General features: G+C 41.2%; 1 protein-coding gene across 2 annotated transcripts in view; it reads left to right on the top strand.

The window, feature by feature from the left end:
* Positions 1 to 9,161: 9,161 nt before the first annotated feature.
* PDSS2 (decaprenyl diphosphate synthase subunit 2) overlaps positions 9,162 to 21,772 on the top strand; it is a 125,444-nt gene continuing 112,833 nt past the window's right edge. For both annotated transcript variants that reach the window (XM_033008464.2, XM_042803379.1), the window contains exon 1: positions 9,162 to 9,656. In XM_033008464.2, coding sequence (XP_032864355.1) covers positions 9,427 to 9,656 — 230 coding nt within the window. In that variant the 5' untranslated portion in view covers positions 9,162 to 9,426. The remainder of the gene's footprint in view (positions 9,657 to 21,772) is intronic.

Consider the following 21,772-nt stretch of genomic DNA (forward strand, 5'->3'; position numbering starts at 1 on the left):
CAGGTAGGATTTTTTGCCTTAAAGCAGGATATATGTATGTATTCATCTCCATCTGAGATTCTTAAAGTCACATGTTGTTATCAATTTCTTTTCACAACACTACTAGTTAAAGCAGAATTGACATGTCCTCACTACTGCCTTTCAGATCACCAGAGGGTGCTGATGGGAGACAGTCACCTATGACTTCCCTCCCACCCAGCCGGTGTGGTGAAGGCTTGCCACAAGCAGCTCTGGGTGACTTTGGGGAGTTGAGGGTCAGGAACTCTGTGAATATCTCGATGAGCATGCATTGAAATCCTGCCCACCTACATGTCTACCCCTGCCATGCTGTGGTTTATTCTGAGTATCACCAGAGGTCCCCAGATGCAGCATCATTCCTGCAAGCTCAGGCAGCAATTCAGTTGGTTTGCAGAACCAAGGCTCTGTATTATTCCTTCCTCTCGCCCTCCGGGACAACGTGAGAAATTGCCTCTTGCATATTTTAAGTGAGTCACAGCTAGTGCCTCTTAAGCCCCGGTGTGAGGAGCTGTAGACTGAGGCTTATGGGCTTTACCTGAACTGCCAATACCAAAACCAGGTCCAAGGCCAACTTCAAAACCCAGCCACCCATATGATTAGTTGGGGTCGCCTTGTCTGTTGTTAACTAATACAACAACTACCAGTTAGCATTACAGCTATTTTGCAGATGAGAAATCACCATGAGAGAGATAAAGTGACAAAACACATGTACTTGAAGAGTCTTGTGGCCTCAACTAGAACCGAGCTCTTATGTCTTGTAGGACAGTCCTGTCACCATTAGAACATGTAATCTAACCTTCTTGGAAAAAAATGAAATGTGAGCCTCCCTTTGAACCAGCTCGACTTTGAGCTCACTCATGAAACACCAACGACCTTTGAAAGAACACGGGGATGGCACCATTGACAGATTTTGCCTCAGTTGGCTGCAAATAAAGTTATTTGAAATAACTGCCAAAGCTGTAATTTATCAGACTTTTTCACAGATTCCACAAAGGCAAGGAAATTCAAAGTTGAAAGGCTTTCTCCAGGCAGCACATGCCAGGCATTTGTGCATGAATTGCAGGAGGGGAAATGATATGTTTCTTTTAGAGCTGTTGTTGCCATCATGGAAAGCGAACAAGCATCTGTGCTTCGGAAATCAGTGGAAGGAAGGTGTTCCGTGAAAGGGAGCATGTGGGAAAGCGACTTAAAATGGTGAGAGTGTATGAAAGTAGCAGGAGTTCTGAATGCCATTGGGGAGAAGAACTGGAACAAGGCTGACACATAGAAAGGTGGTGAGAAAGCAAAAAGAAATGCAAAGAAGAGTACACTGAAGGAAAGAGAAAAAAAAAAAAAAAAAAAAAAAAAAAAAGAGACTTTTGGCTAGAGAATAGGTCTGAGCAAATTCCAAGAGTGAGAGAGGAACAGAGAAAGAGGAAAAATTACAGGGCAGATGGAAATTGTATCCATTGGATGATTGTGCAGGTGAACGTGTAAGTTAAAGTTTTCTTGTGTTTTACTGTGGAAACAGATATAAAGCTGAAAATCAGATGTCCAAGCAGGACTCCTGAGAGAGCAATGATCTATACTTTTATACTACACAAAGTCTGTAAGATGACTGTCCTCTGTAGCATTTACCACTGATCCTGAAAAAATGGGAAGATTTGCATTTAGTAATATTTAATTCAAGAGGACTGCTTAACTTAAATCATCATAAGTAAGGGTTGCGCGGCCAGTCCTAAGGTTCTTAATTTCACTCCGGGGCTGACGATTTCCTGTGTCACTACAGTGTGAAGCTGGATCCAGAATAACAATTTAATACCTGAGTGCCCAGAGCCAGGCAGATGCTTTGCATAAAAGTGTTCTTTTGTGAGCGCCGAGTGCCTGCAGCTCCCCCCAGGAGGTGGTGGGTGCTAAGCACCTCCGAAAACCAGGTCACCATCACTCAGGAGCTCAGAAAGGAACTGAGGTGCCGAAGTTTAAGACTAAACTTACAAGCAAGTGACATCATCGTGGAAGCGTGTGTCTCTGAAGGACTGCCATGCCTTCAGTCATTTGAATTTTGGTACGTTATAGGCATGCATTTATAAATCAGATACATGCGTAGCTTGTAACAGCCTCCAGAGATAATATGAAGATAAAAGAAAGAGGGAATGAGAGAGAAAAAAAAGGAAGATGAGGGGGAATTAATAAAACAGAAGAGGATGGAGATGTTGTTCAAGGCTTGACTAGCTTGGGCATGCCTCATTGGCTCTGAATGCAAACTATTGGTTAGGAAGCTTAAAATAAACATAATGAAGTGGGGCTTTTTCCACATAACACATAATAAAACTGTGGAACACATGTTCACAGGATGTTTGGGGGGGGAGCAAAAGTCTAAACAGCTTCAAAGAAGATCTTAGAAGAGCCAGACTTGGAAGTTCTGGAAAACAGATCCATTTTGGTTAATTAAACGTGATAGATGTGACAGAGCATCTGGCTCAAATAGTCTCTAAAATGCAGTCAGGTGGAAGCTGGGCGGACATGCCACAGGACATACTTCTCCGTACTTGCTCGATTGCTCATTCTCTTCCCTTAAGCATTTCATACTGGCTCTTATCAGAGACAGGGTATACTACATTATGCTCCTTTCATCTGACTCAATACTCTCATATTTTATTTTGCATTAGTATCTTACTGTTTCCCTTCTATAGCTTACTTAACTGTGTTGACCTAGATCAATTGTTCTTCCTCTTGTACAACAGCAGTAACTATGATTGCTATAATGTTAAATTTTAATCATTTTAGAGCATGTACTGAAGTGGCAGGCAGACATTTTAATTACAGGGATTAAAAGGAGAACAGATGCAAGTGAGTCAACTGCTAGGTAAAATTAAATACATTGCCCCTTGTACCCTGATGGTCATCACTCTTTGTCTCCAACGGATTGACATCAGGATAAATTCAAAAGCAGAGGCAGTCATACTGAAAAACACCTATATTGAACAGAAGTGTTTACCTGGACTGGGGGAAAGTGTACAGATAGTACAGTATAGTATAGATGAATAGCTTTGTTTATCTTGCTTTAATTTCCCCAAAACCATCTAGTCAGTGCTACTTCAAATACATTCTTTTGTTCAGACACAGCATTACAAGGTCGTATTCAAATTGTTTCGTTTCACTTGGGGCTTCTAACTCAAATTTTAAAACCATTTTCTTTATCATCCAGGTTGACTTTTGTATATTGAGACTTGGTTCCCAGACAGACATTACTCTCCTCCTGGTAGCGAGGCAGCGAGTGGGCACAGAGGGAGAGGAGCCCCTTAGAAAACCATTTCCTCGAGCGCTCTGGGCTTTAAGGTTGATTTGTAAACAGTGAGCCAGTGCCGAGACTCTGGTGTGGAGGGCTCGTGCTGTGCGGCACTGCTCAGGGAGTGGCTAGTGGCTTTCTTGGGAACTGGATCTTTTGGGCACGCTTCAACGGAGACTCATAAATAGAAAGGTACAGAAACCCAGGTGGAGGTAACAAAGGCACCGGTGACTTCTGCAAAGTTTACTTCAGAGGAAATATGCAGCCAGCCTCGGTGGAGAACACATAGCTTTCCTGTCTAAGTGAACAAATAAAGACAGAAAAAGGTGTACAGATCTTCTCTCCTCAAGCCCAGCATTACTAGCAGAAAGAACATTTAGTACTGTATCTGCGTTTTGATTTTGCATGTGAATAGCAAGCAGCAAAATACAAATAACACTTCATAAATTACATATATTTAGTCCTCGAGAAATAAGCATTTTAACTGAGAAATACTTCCATTTATTTAATTAAATCCATATAAAATATGTATATTGTATATGTTTGCCGGTTTCCTACTATACTATGACTTCAATCCCTGCGTTGTACCACTACCCAGTAATTGTGGAATGATATAGGTATAGTTTTTCAATCTATTTTTCACCTAACATACAAAATCTCACTTTTTTTTCTGCTGGGCCCTCCCAAATCACATGATCTGTGATTTTTAGGGATGCTGAGATGGAACTCCCTGGAAAAAAAAAAAAAAAATCCATAGAAAACCTACAGATTTGTGGGGTGGGGAGTTTAGTAGAGGGCATGTGAGTAAGCCTTTGTTCAGCACGGCTGTCATTTCCTCTTTGCTGCATTTCACTTTTGCCCAGACCACGAACTCCTTAGGCAAGGGACAATCTCCTTTGTTCCCGTTTTGAAATGTATCTGGTTGGAGTTTTCCACTGCTACTAGAGTTCAATTAAATACAAATAATAAATAGTTAATGGGTTGTCAAGCTGCAGAGGTGGGGCTAATCAGCTGAGGCTTCATGGAGTGGTTAATGATGGATTAGGAATGGGGGAACTGATAAAGCTGAATATTTAAAGGCTAATATTGTACAGAATGATGGATGCTTTGTCAGCTTTGATTGCATATGACCAGAACTAACATTGTGCTTATCTTCCTCCTCCTTCTTCGGTAGATTACTCGGCTCCAAAACATCGCTGTTTTGAGAGTCTCTGTCCAAATTCCCCTGAGTGGAGCACTGCCTGTCAGAGGAGATGGCCTAAGAGGCTGTCTTACAGCTGAAATTGGGTTGGGAGGTGAAAAAAACAGTGACTCTACGAAGGAGGGGCATTATCAGCCGCACGCTCCTCTGTTCCTGTTCCTATTCAGCTTGCTGAAATGGAGGGTTTTCAATTGATTTTGTTTTCTTTGCAGTGCTGGCTAGCCAGCCAGTGGGGAGGGAGCTGTGTTCTGCGAGTGTGCGGCGCAGGAGGGGCACGTCCCACTGCCCGTGCAGCGCTGCTGAGAGCTACCAGGAGCTTTGGCTTCCCAGCCGTGCCGTGTGCCGATGAGCTGGTGTCACTGCGCTCTGTGTGCAGAGTGAAAAGGGTAATGTGCACCTACTCATACAAAGGATCCCTATATATCACAGCTACATTTATTCCCTTGTTAAATAAAATCAAAGTAATCGTGAATTTATTAGCATTTATTAACCAGCAACACATCCCGTTCTCATATAGGTATCTCAGTAGGTATATTTAGGGTTAAAAATGAACACCTTTTAGTGCCAAATTCTGTCCAAGGGACGTGACTTCTACCGATATCAACTGATGCTAAATTATGCTGGTTTTTCAGTATCTAACTATAGGATCAATAAGGCCTTCGTCTTTCTCGGTAGTCTGTCAGCTAGTAGGAAGACAGGCAGCCTTGTAGACAAGACACAGACAACGAGGTCAAGAGAAGTGGATTCTTTTCTCAGTTTGCCTAAGGGGGTTTGCAAAGCCTTGGACAAATCACACAACCTCTCTGTTAAGCCTCCTGACTTCCAAAATGGAAATGATCATAACTGTCTACTTCCCCAGGATGTTATGGAGTAAATCAATTCTCTGTATGTACGGGGAGAGGAGGGTGAGGAATAAATACCTGAGCGCTTTGGAAGGAACAGACATATTTCTGTTAGCTTTCATTTTTGTAAACAGTCTTAGAGGTGCACCTAAGCTTTAACATGTTTAAAAATTAAGCAACATCTAGAAGAAAATTAGGTTATTTAGGCAGGGTACAGTTAATATAACACATTAACATTGCTAATCTCATTCTCATATGAAAAGAATTTATTTTGGATAAGACCAGAGTAACTATGAAAGATTGAAAGATCAAATGTTCCCAATCAAATGGGAGTGCTTTGCAATTGTTTTACTTCAGATGATAGTCAGGAAAATATTTCCACATTTCATTTGTTAGAAAAGATATCCAGAGCCAGCATTAGTGGTGGCTTTGATGTATTCTCTGGTACATTAGTCCAGAGCATGCTGATGTAAACAGAAGTGTCTCTTCACCTTTCATCTTTGTTCTTCAACTTTGATACTGGCCCCCTGCAGTGGCTTCTTTCTCCTCCTGGGGAGGCTTAACAAAGTCAATTGATAGAGAAAAAAATAGCTTCATTTTTCTTCTCTACTTAAGACTCTAAAGAAAAAGACACATCTATTGTACAGACACTGAAGCTCTTGAAATAGTGTGGGTTTTTCTCTCAAATCCTGAGGAGAAATGAGCCAAGAGGGAATAAAAAAAAAAAAAAAAAAAAAAAAAAAAAAAAAAAGCAAGCATGTGGTTTTGTCCACAACTTAAAATATGGTGAGTACATCATACTTTCACTTCTGACATTTTTTTGGAGAGAAAAACTGAGAAACTAAATTACAGGCAGCACAAGCAGCAATGCCTATGGGTAACTTGGTCCATCATTACCCATTATAAGACCCTGGCTTTTGATGCCTGTAACTGTCAACTATTAACTAATCTCTAACGATTCTTTCTGTGATTGGTGTGTCAGCCTGAAGCTAAATTTTAAAATAGTTCAGTCAGTTTGCAAAATGAAGCTGGCAAAAAATACATTTTGCGTGTGTTAAAAAATATTGTTGGACTGCATGACTGAGAAACTATCCTATCTCCGTTCTCTAAAACTGAAATTTGGTGAAGGATTTGCCAAGGATTTGATGGGTGGGGAATGTCTCACACTGTTTCCATTATGAAATGTAAATACAGACCTCTGGTCAGAGTGGTCTTTCCACATTCTGCTGTCTGGAAAGTCCAACACTAATGGATATCTGCTGTAGGTTTACTGGGGATGGGCCAGACTTTCCAGCGATGGCTTTTCCTAGCAACAGAGGCCTTTGTGGAGGTGAGCGCAAGAACTGAGAGAGAGCTCTGATGTTGCTCCCCACAGTCTCACCCATAAACGTGTATGAAAAGAAGAGTCCATGATTAGGATGCAGGCTGTGCAGACAAGAGGATGATTGGAACTTAATGAGAAAAAGATGAGGAGGCTGTGACAAGAATGAAAGAACAGTAACCAGTAGGGATGGTGTGTGGGACTGAAGCGAAGAAGTGAGGAGGTTGGGAGAAAGAAACCATGATCTTGGACCAGGAGTCAAACAAGGACTGCTGAAGCAAAACTGTTCTGTTGTTAAGAGAAGCGAAAGGGATGAAGGCATTGGGCTGAGAGTGGCAAACAGGGTCCTTGGGTGTTACAGTATAATCTTTTCTAAGAGTCTCTGTGGTCAAAAAAGAAAGCTGTGAAACTCACTGACAAAACGTATGCTTCATTTCTCCAGCCATTGCTGCATTTAAAGAACATCAACCTACTGCTAGTGAATCCTGAGGAAGCCCTAGTGGCAGTGTGAGGCGTTGTGGATATTAAGGGTCTTGCCCTAGTTCTAAACCACTTGGAAGTAGGAGAATTCTACATAAAGGGGGCAGAGTTGTTCAGTTTCCTAGACTGTAACACAAAGAACAGTGATTGTGAAAAGCTAAAGTCTCGCATGTTAGGAGATGGTAGGTTTACTGTCCATAGAACCCAAATTCTCCTCAGTTTGTATGTATTATTTTAAGCAGACTTTAATTTAATTGCAAAATCATGTTAGTTTTTCACAGAACACTTACCACATTAAGTGCAAGAATGGATACGGCTCAGGAAATGAATCAAGGAACTTGTCAGCCTTACAGGATGAGGTGCCTTGGTAGCTCCTCTTAAGTGCATCCCTCCGGCAATTTTCATTAACTTAGTCTTTCTGCACAGAAACATGCCATTGCATTCCATCATTTTTAGACCGTGTTTATGAGCTGAAACTCCCTATTTAGCAACAGTTTGTTCTGTGACACTGGCTAACTAAACTGACTCAATGGCAGCTCCTTCAAAGCAAAGCTTTATTCTCTCAGAGATAGGCAGCACTGAAAGCAAAGACTTGACACCAGTACCAAAACTCTCCCGTCATCTTTCCAGTTTTTGCAGGTTGCCTCTGTTCTAGTTTTTCCCCTCTCCAGTTTGGGAGAGGCCGCTTATGAGATGCCACAGGCATGTCCAGCCATTGTTGTTTCCACAGTCAAAAGTCCCTTCCTTAGGACAGTGACTCTTACAGCTTTGGTGCCCATTTGGATTCACCTCAGGTGTAAGAACAATAAACACCTCGCCATTGCCGCTGGAAACAGGTAAGGACATTCCTTTTTAGCAGCTTCTCCCCTTGTATCATCAAGAGTTATTTGTGCTTTCCTCGACTGCACTTCATCTTTGTGATTGTTTTCTCTTTGCTCCTTCTTTTACAGTATCCTTCAGTGTAACTCTTTTTAATCATGTAGAATAATGCAAACAAAGTGACCCGTATCTCCTGTTTGTAAAGATAAGAAATATAATGTCCTAATTTTTCAAGTGACTCTTGTCAAAGGGACAGTTTTCTCATCAGAACTCTGCCTGATTTGTTGCAACAGAGCCTGGAAATTATAGGAGGAATGGTTGTGAGTGATTGTAAAGACAAAATGGATCATATTCTTGCTGAAGTATTTGTAGAGTTGAGGAAGTAAATTAAATCAAATTCCTGAAGATGGCCAGTGAATTTTCCTCCTCTGGGGTACAGAAAATCTGAACTCACAAAAGCTTCGGGTGCATGTAGCTGCAAACAGGCGTCAGCGACGGCTGTGCTCAAGAATATATGAAAGATTACAGGGTATGCAGTACACCACACTGCAGAATTCCAGGACCGGGAAGTCTTCAGCTGGGCACTCAGAATTAGTTCTCACGTTTGACGTCAACTGCTTGGTTGAAAGTACCTCTTCAGCTCGCAAGGAGGCTGTTCATGAACCCCTCGGCTGTGTCACGGTGTAGCACCATAGGACAAACCTACAAGGAAAGGCAGAGCCCTGCTGGTGCCCCGTCCCAAACGACCATGGGAACAGGTGAAACAGAGGGCCCGTACACTGCCATTACAGAAACAGAAAACACGACTGTGCAGCTAAAGACTACACGTTGAGCACTCGATGTGGGAATCTGAACTCTCTTCCCCCTTAGTCTTCGTATGCAACACCGGGAGCAGACAAGGGCACATCCCTTTTTTTTTTTTTTTTTTTTTTGAGGGGGGGGGGGGGAAAGGGCACCCCCAGATAGCCGAGCGCGGGGGGCGTTCCCCCTCCAGCCGGGCCCTGTGCCGAGGTCAGGCACACCCCCCCTCAGCGCAAGGGCTAAAGGCGAAGAAAAACGGGAGCTACACCCTATACCCACCAGAGCCCCTTCCCCACGCACCCACCTCTCACGCAGGACCCCCCCCGCCCCGCCCAACCGCCACAGCCGTCAGGCGAGGAAGCCGCGGGAAAGGGGAGCCTTGCCGACTTCGCTTTACGGCCCGGCGTGTTTTGCGACGCCCAAAATGGCTGCCCCCAGGGCACAATGAGCCCGCTCCGGCCGCCGCCGCCGCCGGGGGGGGACGCGGGCGGGCCGGCAGGGCTCCCGCCGCCCGGGGCTGAGCCGGCCGCTGGCGGCGGGGGGAGGAACCGTAGCGAGCCAGGAGGAGGGACCGGCCCGCGGTCGCTTGATCTGCGTGGCCCCACCGGGGCAAGTTAACGGGAGAGAGAGAGAGGAGCCGGCGGCGGGAGCGCGGGGGGGTGCGGGGGGGTGTGGGATGTGGGGCGCCTTGCTGCGGCGCGGGGCCCGCGGCGGTGGCGGCAGCCTGCGGGGTTTGGCTTCGGGGGTCCCGCCCTGGAGCCAGGTGGTGTCGGAGGCCGAGAAGATCGTGGGGTACCCGACGTCCTTCATGAGCCTGCGGTGCCTGCTGAGCGACGAGCTCAGCAACATCGCCATGCAGGTCCGCAAGCTGGTGGGCACCAAGCACCCGCTGCTCGACACCGCCCGGTAAGCGCCCGGCCCCCGCGGTGGAAAGCGCCGGCCTGCCCTCGAGGGGGTTTGTCAGAACCTCGTGGGAAGTTTTGGGCTCCGTTCGTCGCCAAGAGTTGAGGCTCGGGTCGGTGGTCGGCGCCGCTTCGCGGGCCCTCACGGCCTTGGCCGGTGCGGGGCCCATGGGCCACCCCTGGGGGTGCCGGAACCGGCGTGTCCGTGGGGACACCTGGCCTGAGGTTCCCTGAGGTTTTGCGTGGGCAGTGAGCTCCCTGCTCCGGGATCTGCGTTTCCTTGCCGCAACAGGTTTCCCCTTTGGTTAATCCTCCGCCATTCAGGAGTTGCTTCGTGGTCGTGCCACGTGCGATGGATGAGTTTGTCTCCCCGTGCGATGTGCAAAAAAAAAAAAATAATCCCTTGATTATGGAGGAAGTGTGGCTGCCTCACTAACAGTTACATATTTTTTAGTATTCAGAACTATATTGCAAGGGAACCAGGGGAAAAAAGTGGAGGAACTAATCAAAAGTTCAAAATGAGACGGCTCTGAACTGTGTATTTTGTTACTAAAAGCTTTAGAAACATTGTCTATTTTAGAACATCCAGGTGGGAGCTGTGAGTTTTTGTATATTGTTGAGGATTTTAGGGTTGCTAAGCTGATTATCCACTCTTCAATTTTTAAGGCAAACTGGTGGAAGATTTGAATTCCTGTCAGTAAGTTGGGATTGTTGGGCAGTGTTTTCTTTGACTGTTAAACGGGAACTGATTGGCAGTGTTTTTTTAAAGAACAGAATGCCAGAGGCTTAACAAAACTTAGAAAAAAAAAAAAAAGTGCAATTTTCCAAGGGCATTGGGTTGTGGGTTTTTTTTTTGTGTGTGGTTTTTTTTGTTGTTGTTGTTGTTGTTGTTTTTTTTCTGTAGGGGTGGGGTGTGTTTGATAGAAGTGTTTGCTATAACTGCAAATATAGCGATGTTAATAGATCTCAAGTTTAATGCGCACAGTGTTTTTGAACAGGTGTAAAATAAAAATTAGCATTTGTTCAAAACAAATGTTCTGCTTTTCTTTTAAAGAATAAAAACTGTAGCTCTGTAGTGGTCCTTGGCAACTCCACAATTTTGGTGTAGTGGTATAAAAATAAGATTTGTTTTTTAAACTCTCTGTCTCTAAACCTGGTTGTCTTGAGTGAACAAAAGGAGCACAGGGGACAAATATAGCTTTCTGCAGAAACATTATTTTGGGGGGAGGGATGGGGCGATTTAGATATTGTCTTTAAGTAGACTTTTCTGGAAGAAACAAATCAACTTGTTAATAAAAGTGGAAAATACTTGACGTTAGAAAAGGCTTGGGGGGGGAGGGTTGTTGAATTAGTTTTAGATGCAGCTTGTGATATTATGTTAAGCTTAGCAAAGACTTCTGGTTTTCTTTTTTAAGAGGAGGGACAAGAAGTAAATGTTCTTCTGCCTTTGGGTCCAACCTTAAGGTCAGTGGATGGGCTGCAGGGAATAGGAGGACCAACGCGCAATGTAGTTGGGCTCTTAAGCTTCCACTGCAGTCACAGAAGTGTTGTGGAGACCTGCGGCGCTACAGTGGCACTTCAGCGTTAGCTTTAGAGAGTCTGTTAAATGTGTGGTATTTGCTGGTTTATTTGTGAATTAAGTTTAAATACAGTATTTTGGGGCATGGTTGGAGGTTTTGTGGTGGAGCTGTGATGTGTGGTGGTTTATTTTGTTGTTTTAAATGGGCTGCTTTGGGCTTAATTCTGTAAGCCTGTGGCTTGTGGAACACCAGTAGGAATATAATCATGCACGGGGTCATCAGGGTTGGATCCGTTCATTTTTCAAATTCATATATGTTTCAGAGTATGCTGCTAACCCGATGTGTCATCCTGGAAACAAAAGTCAGTATTTACTCACATAAAACCCAAACTGTGTGCCCTTCTTTTGGATGTTCTTGTATGGTTTCACTGGTATTTCCGAAGACTTAGTTGCAGATGCATTTCCAGTGGCCTTGACCTTTGTATTATAAGAAGAGTTAATTTCCTGCTGACAAGTTTTAGTACACCTGTAGCAATGCACAAATTGTACCTCACCTTGTTTTATGGTATGATTTTGCAATAAGATGAATTTTGACCTGGTTCTTTATTAATAATCTTAACAGTCTCTTTCTAAAATTTGACTGTTGTATGTTTGACTGTAAATGTGATTGATTTTAGTTCTGGGTCTGAGATCTATCCTGTGACTTACCATAGCAGTTCAGGAAGCAGGACTTGATTTTTCAATATTAGATAAATGTTTTAAATCTGGCTCTGTTATATAAGTAACACAGGTTTCCTGTTGTGTGTTCAGGCAAATGTTTTAAAGCATGGGTATCTAAAATATGTTCTTTGGTGATTTATTTTTAAAAAACTTCAGTGATTGATGTGTTCTGCAACTCTAGTCTTTCAGACTGTGAGTGCATAAATACTGTATATGTCTATTAAGTACTCCAACACTCAAGGAGATTTTTCTATTTGTGGGAACATGTGAAAAATCTGTGCAGTAAAATTGATTAATTGCACATGCTGTTTCTCAAGTTTCTACTCATTTATTTTTGAGGTTATAAGTGGTGACAATCAAATTATGATTGCTTGCTGTCATCTCTAAGCAAAATTCATCTTCTTTAGCCTTCTTTGACTCGTGGCATTTTATCACCAGTGCTTTTGTGTCTATCCTCCCTTCCTGTCTAAATGCTTTACTGGCCCCTGAAGCCTTTCTGAGACCATTAGGGGTTTCTTAAGTGTTGGTGGAAAACCCTCTGCTCCATCTGTGAGGAGTAGGTTCTGAGCTGAGACAGCATAAGACATAATTGCCACCCCATTGAAAGCCTTGAGCGTAACAGGAGTACCGATGAGCGCTTTTAACCTTTTGCCCAGCTTTGGGTCACTAGGCTGCTGCAACGTGTAGCCTGTGCTGGGAGCCGGAAAGAAGGCAGCTTAAAGATAACCATCCACGTGAGACAGGACATGTGGAGGAACAGCTGCTGGGGCAGTATACGTTTCTCTGATGATCCCATCCGTTTCTTCCTCGCGTTTGGACGCGGCGGTGGCAGCTCCTGGGTGTAAGGGCTGGCCATGAATCAGGACTGCAGCAGGTGTGGGATGATGTGCGACCCTGATACCTCCTACCAAGCCGGTGCCTGGCCAGCGGCTTTAAATCTGTGAGCTATTGCTGACTGTGCTCTTGGGAGGGCAGAGATGGGTAACTGAGCCCTACAGTGAGCAACTTGGGAGTTCTGTAATCCACGAGGTAAAGTCGAGTTTATATTTTAGAAAATTTTTTTATTATTCTTAAGTTTTTGGTTTCTTAAAAGTCAGCCACGTGAAGTGAACATCCTCAGTACTAGCTTTGCCAGACTTGTTAAAAAGAGGGCAAAATGTGAGGGAAAGGTTACATTTCATTTTAGAAAGGCTAATGTCTAGTGGTTAACAGATCATTGGAAGCTGGGGTATCTGGAGTATATTCACAGCTGTGCTTTTGGCTCTCTGACTGGGACAAGTCACTTAATTTTTCATACTTGAGTCTATCTGTAAAATGAATAATGTAGCATCTGTTTTCTGGAGGTCTTGCACTTCGTTCATTACAGTCTGTATTGATCACTGTGATTTCTGAGTGGAAAATGGTGCATAAACAATATTAATAAAGAATACTTTAAAAAAAAATGCTATCATTAAAATATTTACCTCCAATGGATACTCTGGAAACAAAATTGCAATCTGACTCCTGGATCTGTCTTTCTGTTTGTAGTCCTCCGTGTCGTTGTATGGTTCTTCAGAGCTTTCAGTTTTCTTTCCTTATAATTAAATGCTTTCAGCAGCTACTCAAAACTAACATTTAAGTTCTTTTGCTCTTCAGGCTTTGTTTGACTGAAGGAAAACTTTTTCAGTGCATGAACGTATGACCTCCTTTCAGTTGGGAAGCAAACAGATCTCCAATCTTCTCTCTTCTTTCACCCTCCTTTCTAGGCTAGCACACATCCTTCTTAATATAGGAAAGAATCTGTAATTGGCACAGCGATCTACTTCTCTCAAATACAGAGTGTGATTAATGTTTTCTTGATTATTTAATCTCCCTTGAGAAGGGTATAGCTTGCTGCAGATTGTAAACAGTAAATGTTACGGCCAATGCATCACTTTTATAATATCACTAAATGAAATGGAACACTTCATACACGTAAAATTATTATGGGATACCATTTAGCTCTAGCCATTCTGTCATTAGCATGTGGGAGGAATGATTATATTTTAGTTCTGTCAGAATTGTTTGTTGGTGATAAATGCCTAAGTAGACTTAGTTATGGTTTTCCTGGATTATTACAGAAATAAAAAGCCTCAGTAGACCCGGTTTGTTCTGTTGCAGCCCTCTCTGTGTAGATCTCTAGCCATTTTAAGCACTGAATGTAAAATGTAATCCAGAGTAGCTTCAAGATTGCCTGCTTTTCAGTCAAAATGTCTGAAAACATTGGTTTCCTGATAGTTCTGTTTCTCTGTCAGCTTGAAATAGCTTAGTTCAGTAACATGTGTCTTGTAACTTCAGGTGCAGCGTGCATTTGCCCTCCTACATGAGTGACTGATTTCAGTATAGACCTAGGGATTTGTTCCAATCTTGTCTTGATGGAAATGTTATTGCGGATTTATATTTTGCCTTAACAGAATGGTGATCTTAAACCTATCCTTTTTTTATAATTGTAGGTGCTGTGATTGACTACAAGTAGCTTTTAGCAACTTGTTTCAAATGTTAATTAACTTTTTTTTTTTTTTTTCCTGGGCTAAAAAATGAAAGTGTCTATTTACTTGGCAGTGGCTAATGAGATAACTTTCTCTGAAAACAGGTAGCAGCTGGATACTCAAAGTGGCAAGCAGAAGGTCTGGTCAACTTACAGCTTCTAAAACTAAAATTTACTACAGTATTTTAAGTTTTACTGACTTGCTCGATCTGTAATGGATCTTGGGGGCATAATAGTCCCTCTCCTGCTGTTGTTGGATTATAAGTTAAAACACATGTGCATTCACTAAATTTTAGCATTTTTTCAGCCTGCTGTGACATTTTGTAAAAAATACTTTTGTGCTAGAGAGATGTGATTTTTATAATTGTAGTCAGAATGCCTGTGAAGCTAACTATGAGGTAGTGGTTGTGTTTACTGGAGAGATCTGTTGGATTTCCTGGAAGCACTGGCCACCAAAGCTGACATGCAGGGCACCTCTGAGAAATTCTTACTAGTGATGTCAGAAACACAGAAATGTTTTTCCCGCTTGATATGTTTGATACTATTTGCAAAATTACTGAAATATTGATGATTATAGAAAGTTTGCCTTTGTCCGGAAAAACTATTCCCCAAAGCATTCTGTATAGCTGATAGAAACAAAGGTCCTCTCAGGAGAGCTCCAGTTGAAGCACTGGAGTTAAATTCTTGTTTTGACTCACCCCATCAAGAAACTTACCTCTTTTAAGAAAGGCTGATCTCTCTTAGTGAAGTTTGATGGACTTGAGTAGTAACTTCAAAAACCTCCATTGTGTTACATCTCTTATAAATGTTGGTACTCCCTAAGGGTTTCTGTTACCATACTTACCATCAAGTAAACCATTCTTAGACACCAAAAACCAGTTTCTTCTGGATTTTGGCTGAATGAACTCAGAGCTGTCGTGAAAAAGTTAACTTCATAAGGTAAAAAGACATGGAAGAGGTTAAACTGTTGTATGTTCGTATATGGACTGAAACTTCCTTCTTTATCCGATTCTTTTCATGTTCTTCCTTGTACCTGTGGCTTTCACTATGGTTTTCACTTAGCCGCCGCTTAACATTGCCTTGTGCAGTTAAGGGGAAGAGAGAATCCATTTTTGTAGGTCCCACTCATCTTTTACACTGTAGTAAGGTGGAATGGGATGAATAGATGTGTGCTGTTTGTTCTTTTTCCCAAATTTTGTTTCTTGTTTGTCTTCCTGCATGTTTCACCAGTGTTTTTTTTTATTAGTTTTCTCCACCAGCAATATTACTTTCATATACTTAAACGGTCATATCTGTCAGTTATTGCTGCTCTTTTAAAGAGCTGTCAGTAGACTCCAGAAGGTGAGAGTTGCATCAGAACTTGTATACTTGGGCTTGAAGTTCACAGTTCATGTTTAAGGGGCCTTAACTTTCTCTTCTTTTTTTTTTTTTTGGTAAAACATTACTTTTTTGTTGGGATTGTCAGCAAGAATCTCACTCTTGAACGTAAAGCATATTAGCCATTTGTGTGTGAATTTATATATATTAAAAAAATGGGTTGGGACCCTAAATTTAAAAATCCATCATCTATGCAAAAGTATTCTGAGTAACTTGACAGTCAGAAGTTGTAGTGGTCTTCCTGTTTGCCACCTCTGTAGTGGGCAAACTGTTGTATAGTGATAAAGACATCCTGAAGGAGTAAAAAAGTGTTACTCAAGTTTGGTGCATGTTTTTCCCCCACTGTATTAGTAAACCCTAGCTCAAGAAGTAAAAGCAGTCATTGTCATGATCATGGGTTTAATACAAATGTTGGGAGAGGCTGAACTGGTGAGTAAACAGCTAGTTTTCAGCTGTAGTTGTGCTGGGTTCTTGTTTTGTCATTCACTGATTGGATTTGTGTGGAAGAATCTATGCAAAGGGTCTTTATTTGTATGATACCATACCCAGTTCTGCTGAGTATTTCACTACCATAACCAAAGTGGGATTGAGTAGCGAAACTGCAGTATGGATGTGCAAAAGGTAGGCCACAAATTAAATTCTCTCGCATTTGAATAATTGTGGTTTTTTGCATTGATCCTCATTTGAATGTCTATGTTGAATCCAGGTTTCTGTGCTTATGAGGAATGTATTATTTCAGGATGTAGGGTGGTCTTAGTAAATAAAGTGTATTTAGTGGGCAAGGTGCTATTTGGGATTTTCTGGTAGAATTATTTACGTTGAAAACTAATATCCTGCCCTGATGTTGATAATTTCTAGTGTTTTTTTATAGGCAATAGGAGTCTGACGATTTCAGCAGAATTTCATTCTGATTAAATGAAAGACCTTGGGATTTCTTAAGCTTGAGTTTCAAGCACATGAAAAAGAAACTGGGTGTGTAATTAACGGACTCAAGTGCCAGTCAGTCTTGAAAGTGCCTTGTATACTGCACCTTGACAAAACTTGGTTACTTTAGGCACACAGTAGTTTAATCATCTTTTTAAAATACAGGCAATTTTAAAAGTTCACATCTGTTCTTTCTTGCTTTCAAGTACAATTGATTCATAACACACGTGAATATTGAATACCAAGTTTAATGTACTAGTGAATGACTGTTATGTCAATGTTTGCTCTACACAGGAAAAGAGTACTGAGTAAGTAGAAATAGTTTCAAAATAATTATTTCTATGACCCAGAAGAGGGTTACCAAATATGCCTTTATATAAAGCGCAAATGAAAACCAATGTAAACAAGTAATCAAAATTTATATTTGGGTCGCTGGAAATGATTTTCACTCAGCGAATCTTCTATTTGGATATAAATTAACCTCTGTGCCTTGTAAGACTAAGGGGAAAAGTACCTTTTCCTAGGGATTTTACTCCGAGACCTGTATTTGGTATCTTGCAAAAAGCGTTCTCCCCTGCTTGAGACATTTCCCCCCCTCCTGCCTTGTTTGTTGGTTCTGCCTCCCAGCTGACTTCTCTCCTTGTTTTGGAGGCCCTGGCAGTGGCCTGAGACTCAGTTAACAAGTCACCATGAGCGTTTTCAGACCCTGCTCCAAAAACTGTGGGTAACACTGTATCCTCTACATCACTTTGTGTTTTCCTGAACAGATTTACAAAGTTCACAAAGGACAAACCTAAGCTCCGGAGTGAGATGTTTCTGTACTTACAATATTGCTTTCTCCTAGGGGTGGCAGACCATTGTCTTAAATTATTAATATCTTTCCTTTACCCCACATCTGAGTGTCTTAGTTTCCCTCAGGGTAGGCAGACTGTCTGCAGTGCTTGCCCTAAAGGAACTACTGCTAGAGACAAACCTGACAGACTATAAAGGAGCACCATGAATTTAAAAATCGGTTCTATTACAAAAATTAAGTTTAAAATCTGTGGCAGCTGCTTTGCTGTCCTTGAATTGTCCCTGCCAATTCTCTGGCATTGACAATCACTTTAGCTTAATTTTTTTTTCTTTTCTCTTGCTGTGTGAAAGAATCATTTAAGGAAAGAAAAACTGATCATATAGAAAAACTGGTGAGACTCATTATACATGAGCTTTTATCAAATGCATGCTGTGAACTCGCTAGATTTTACTTCTAATGATAGATAGAGCTTAGAAATTTGCCTCAATGCCTTACTTAGCTGAGAAACTCTAGGGCCTGTTCAGCCTGCTGGAGGTCCTTCAGGTGAACCACAGTCATCTTTTCTTCAACCCTCAGCTATTCCTAAAGAAGCATCAGGGGCTCCAGCTTTTGCATTTGTCATTCTTGTTTCTTTTCCACTTAAATTAAAAGTAATGGTTGTTCCCATTTTGCTTTCTCGTTCCTCCAGTTTCTTTCCTCAAAATAGCGTTAGTTGGTTCTTCTCCATGGCTGCTTTTCCATTTTGGGGAAAAAAAAAAAAGGTCTACACGTAATCCTTTTTGTGCTAATGGAATGAAAGTGTACAGTAAACATCTAGTTTGTTTTGTTCCACTTTTCTCCTTCCCAGCTAGGGAAGGAAGTCATACCCAGGAACTACCGATTGGGTTTTATTTTTCTAGTTAAAAAACATGAACAAGCAAACACCAAAGCCTTCATCCCCAATCTGTTTCAAAAAGTACTCCCTTTAGAAGGAGCTTTCTTCAAATAGAAATTGTTTTTTATTATTTGTTACTTAAGCAGTCCTATAGACAGGAATTGATTGTCTTGACAGCTGCCACTAAGTATGCTCAAAATTAAATTATTTTATGGAATTTGAACTCTTTTTTTTAAAAAAAAAATATTCCCCCTAACAACTTCCATTATTTTTTGTCTAGATCTTCAGACTGACGGTGCAAACTTGCTGGAATGACAGCAATCTTTTTCATTAACTGCTTGTTCAGCACAGGCCACAAAATAATTGTAATCAAAGGTTTAATATATCTATATGTTGTCAGTGATCCTTGAAATATCTTACATATTGCACCTTTAAAAACAAATAAAAATAAAAGAAAAAAATCTCTATTTCAATCACGAAGTAGGTCTGGGTCTGTAACAGGATGTGCTTGTGTAGACCCATCCTGCAAATGCATAGTCTCGATTAAGGCAATTTGAGGGTAATGGTCCGTGTCAACATGCTTTGTGTCTGGTTGTCATCTGAATGATTAGCCAGTAGCAGAAGCACCATAATTAGTTGATTTGGTAAGACTGCTTTTAATCAAACTTAACAGAAATTTCAAGTTGTTAAGAGCTAAATGGAATACTTGTTAGGCTGAATATACAAGGCAAAGCTTTGTGATCACAAGTGGAAAATCATCGCTTTTGCATGTTTGAAAAATAATTGTGCTAGCATATATGTTTGGTAGTGATTTTTATTTTTTTTTCCCCCAAAGAATCATTGTGTTCATGTTAAATTAGTGTTGAACTTTGAGACTGAATATGACATATCTACCACGTTTTCATATTATGGAAATTAATATATTTTCATAGAATAGAAAATGTAGGTTTTTATGATATATCAGTGCAGCCTGTATGCGTGTTTGTTAAATGGGGGTAAGTTTTTATCCCAGTAACCTTCCTGTCTCTGATTTCCCAACTGTTTTTCATTGAATGTGGTTTGTGAAGATGAGGGTATACTGTGTGTGTATTTTAAAAGGATTTCAGTGATGTTAATTCTACATTATGAAGTTCATATTTGGATCATTCTTTTAGGACTTGACTTCCGAGCGTGAATCTGTCTGGTATGACATATTTCAGTAATTAAAAATTAATCTACAGAAAAAACACGTCTTCCCCAAACCTGCGTTGCCTTGTGGAGGAGAGGCTGAAGTGTAAAGGGTCGAGAGATCAATTTATCATCTGTTCTTAATCCCTGGTCGTTAAAGCCAAAAATACTGGAGAGAGTATATACTCCATGTTTTATTGTCCACGGGAAGAATTTGTCACTTTCGGAATATTTGTAAGTTTAGATAGTATGGGAGTCACTGACAGGCTCTGCAAGAACTCAGATGTCATCTATCAGTAGGGTAATAATGAGAAAAGACCGTTTTCAGAAATAAGGCTCAGAAGACTTGAGGAAGCTGGAAGTATGGAGACCTTTAGGGTAATTGTGGGGGAAGCCCTTCTTCCAGTACACGTTTATTCAAGGAATGGAAGACATTAAAAGAGTTTCTACTGTTAGAATATGCAGTCTGTTTTATGTGTCTTTTGTCCATAATGGAACTTCATAAAACTGAAACAAATAGTCTTGCCAGTTGGAAAGTAGGAAATGAATCCATGTAATGACTGTAATGTGTCATAGCAACCACGGTTTAAAATAGTCAAATTCCAAAATAATGTTATAAAAATGACATCAGAGGAAAAAAGAGTATTATGTGTTATGTTATAGCAACAGAAACATAGTCCTGTTTGTTTGTTTGTGAATCACTTGGGATCATATTGCTGCCTGTGGATTTTTGTGGGTGAGAGGGGCTGGAGTGTACGTCATAACACATATTGCATGTTCGAGGGGGTGTGGGGAGTTATATTTTTTTGGCCATTCTTGTTGCTGTGACACCTTGAAAGAGCCGGAGTTAGGTTTTCCTGTTTTGAAGTGATTTTCAAATAAAATACTAACAGTATTCGCCTTCTCATTTGCTTTTCTGCCTTTAAGACTTTAGGAGTTCCCTTGAATCTTTTGGATCTTTTACTGGGGCTTGTCAGAAAACTATTAAGCTTTAGTAGCAAAATGTTATTACTGAAACTTTAAGAGGTTTTTTTTTTTGTTTTGGTTTGTTTGTTTTTTTTTTTTTTTTTTTTTTTTTTGTTTTGTTTTTGTTTTGTTTTGTTTTTTTTATTAATGTGAGCGTAGTGTTATCAGCAGGTGCTGGCCTGCGGTGTGAAGCTCTGGCACTCCCCGGAGCAGCGGTGAGATTCCCAGTGCCGGCTGAGCCTGTGGCGACCTGTTGGAAGGAACCAGCTTGTGACCACAGCGTATGTCTGATGGCCGCGTGAATGTGAATGGCTGGCAGCATAGCTCTGTGTCGGATTCGAAGTGCGGACCCAGAAATGGGCAGGGTTGTACCTCGCTCTGCTTTTGCACAGATGTTCCACTTTGTAAGATTGGTGCGTGCAGTTAGCTCCGTTGAATATGTTTTCATTTGAGGGCTTTGATTTCTAGTTTTGGCAGGCCTCATTCTCCGTCCATAACTTTCTTTCAGTTATACCATCTTCCTAATACTTTTTATGCCAAAAAACCTTTATTGGATAACTGCTAAGAATTAAACGTGTATTGCAACCAGAAGTTGAGCTGTCTCCACAGCTGGAATTGTTCCCTTCTCTTTCCTCTTCTGTTGTAATCACTAGGTGACTTACTTGCTAGAAATATCAAGTCTGGATTAATACGTTGTCCCTGGGTGGTACCGCTGCTTCAGATTACCTTGGTGTGTATGTAGGTATTAAATATTGAAAGCTGTTTTCATGTTCTCATGTGGTGAAGCTCTGTGTAAACAAGTCTTATTTACTGAGCAGTTTGGGAAGCGTGTACGCACTGGTATGCCTTAGGAAATCTGCCATTTAAGCCTTTGTCCTGATTTTCTCTGGCTATGATAAATGGAGTGGCAGACAAGAAACCATAATAGGGAGTGTTATTGAGAGGAAGAAACATTGTCCTGAGAATGTGAAGAAAATCTATTTAAGCTCACGAATAACTTAAATGCTTACCAACTGCTGTCACTAGACTTCATGAAACATTTTTCAAAGGAATTTGAAAGCAAGAGTCTCTGATGTTGTATAAAATAGTATCTTTATGCTTCAAAGATTTGTACCCATGTGTCAAATCAGGAGACAAATAAATATAAGCCCTCCTTATGAATATAATTATTAGGAAAGCAAGAAAATATATTGAAGAAGAACAAAGACATATTAATACTTTAAATCTACATGTAATGAATGTTGCCATGCTATAGAACGTAATGCAAACGTATG

The sequence above is a fragment of the Tyto alba genome, unplaced genomic scaffold (assembly GCF_018691265.1).
Source record: "Tyto alba isolate M040663 unplaced genomic scaffold, T.alba_DEE_v4.0 Super-Scaffold_40, whole genome shotgun sequence".
NCBI lineage: Eukaryota > Metazoa > Chordata > Aves > Strigiformes > Tytonidae > Tyto > Tyto alba.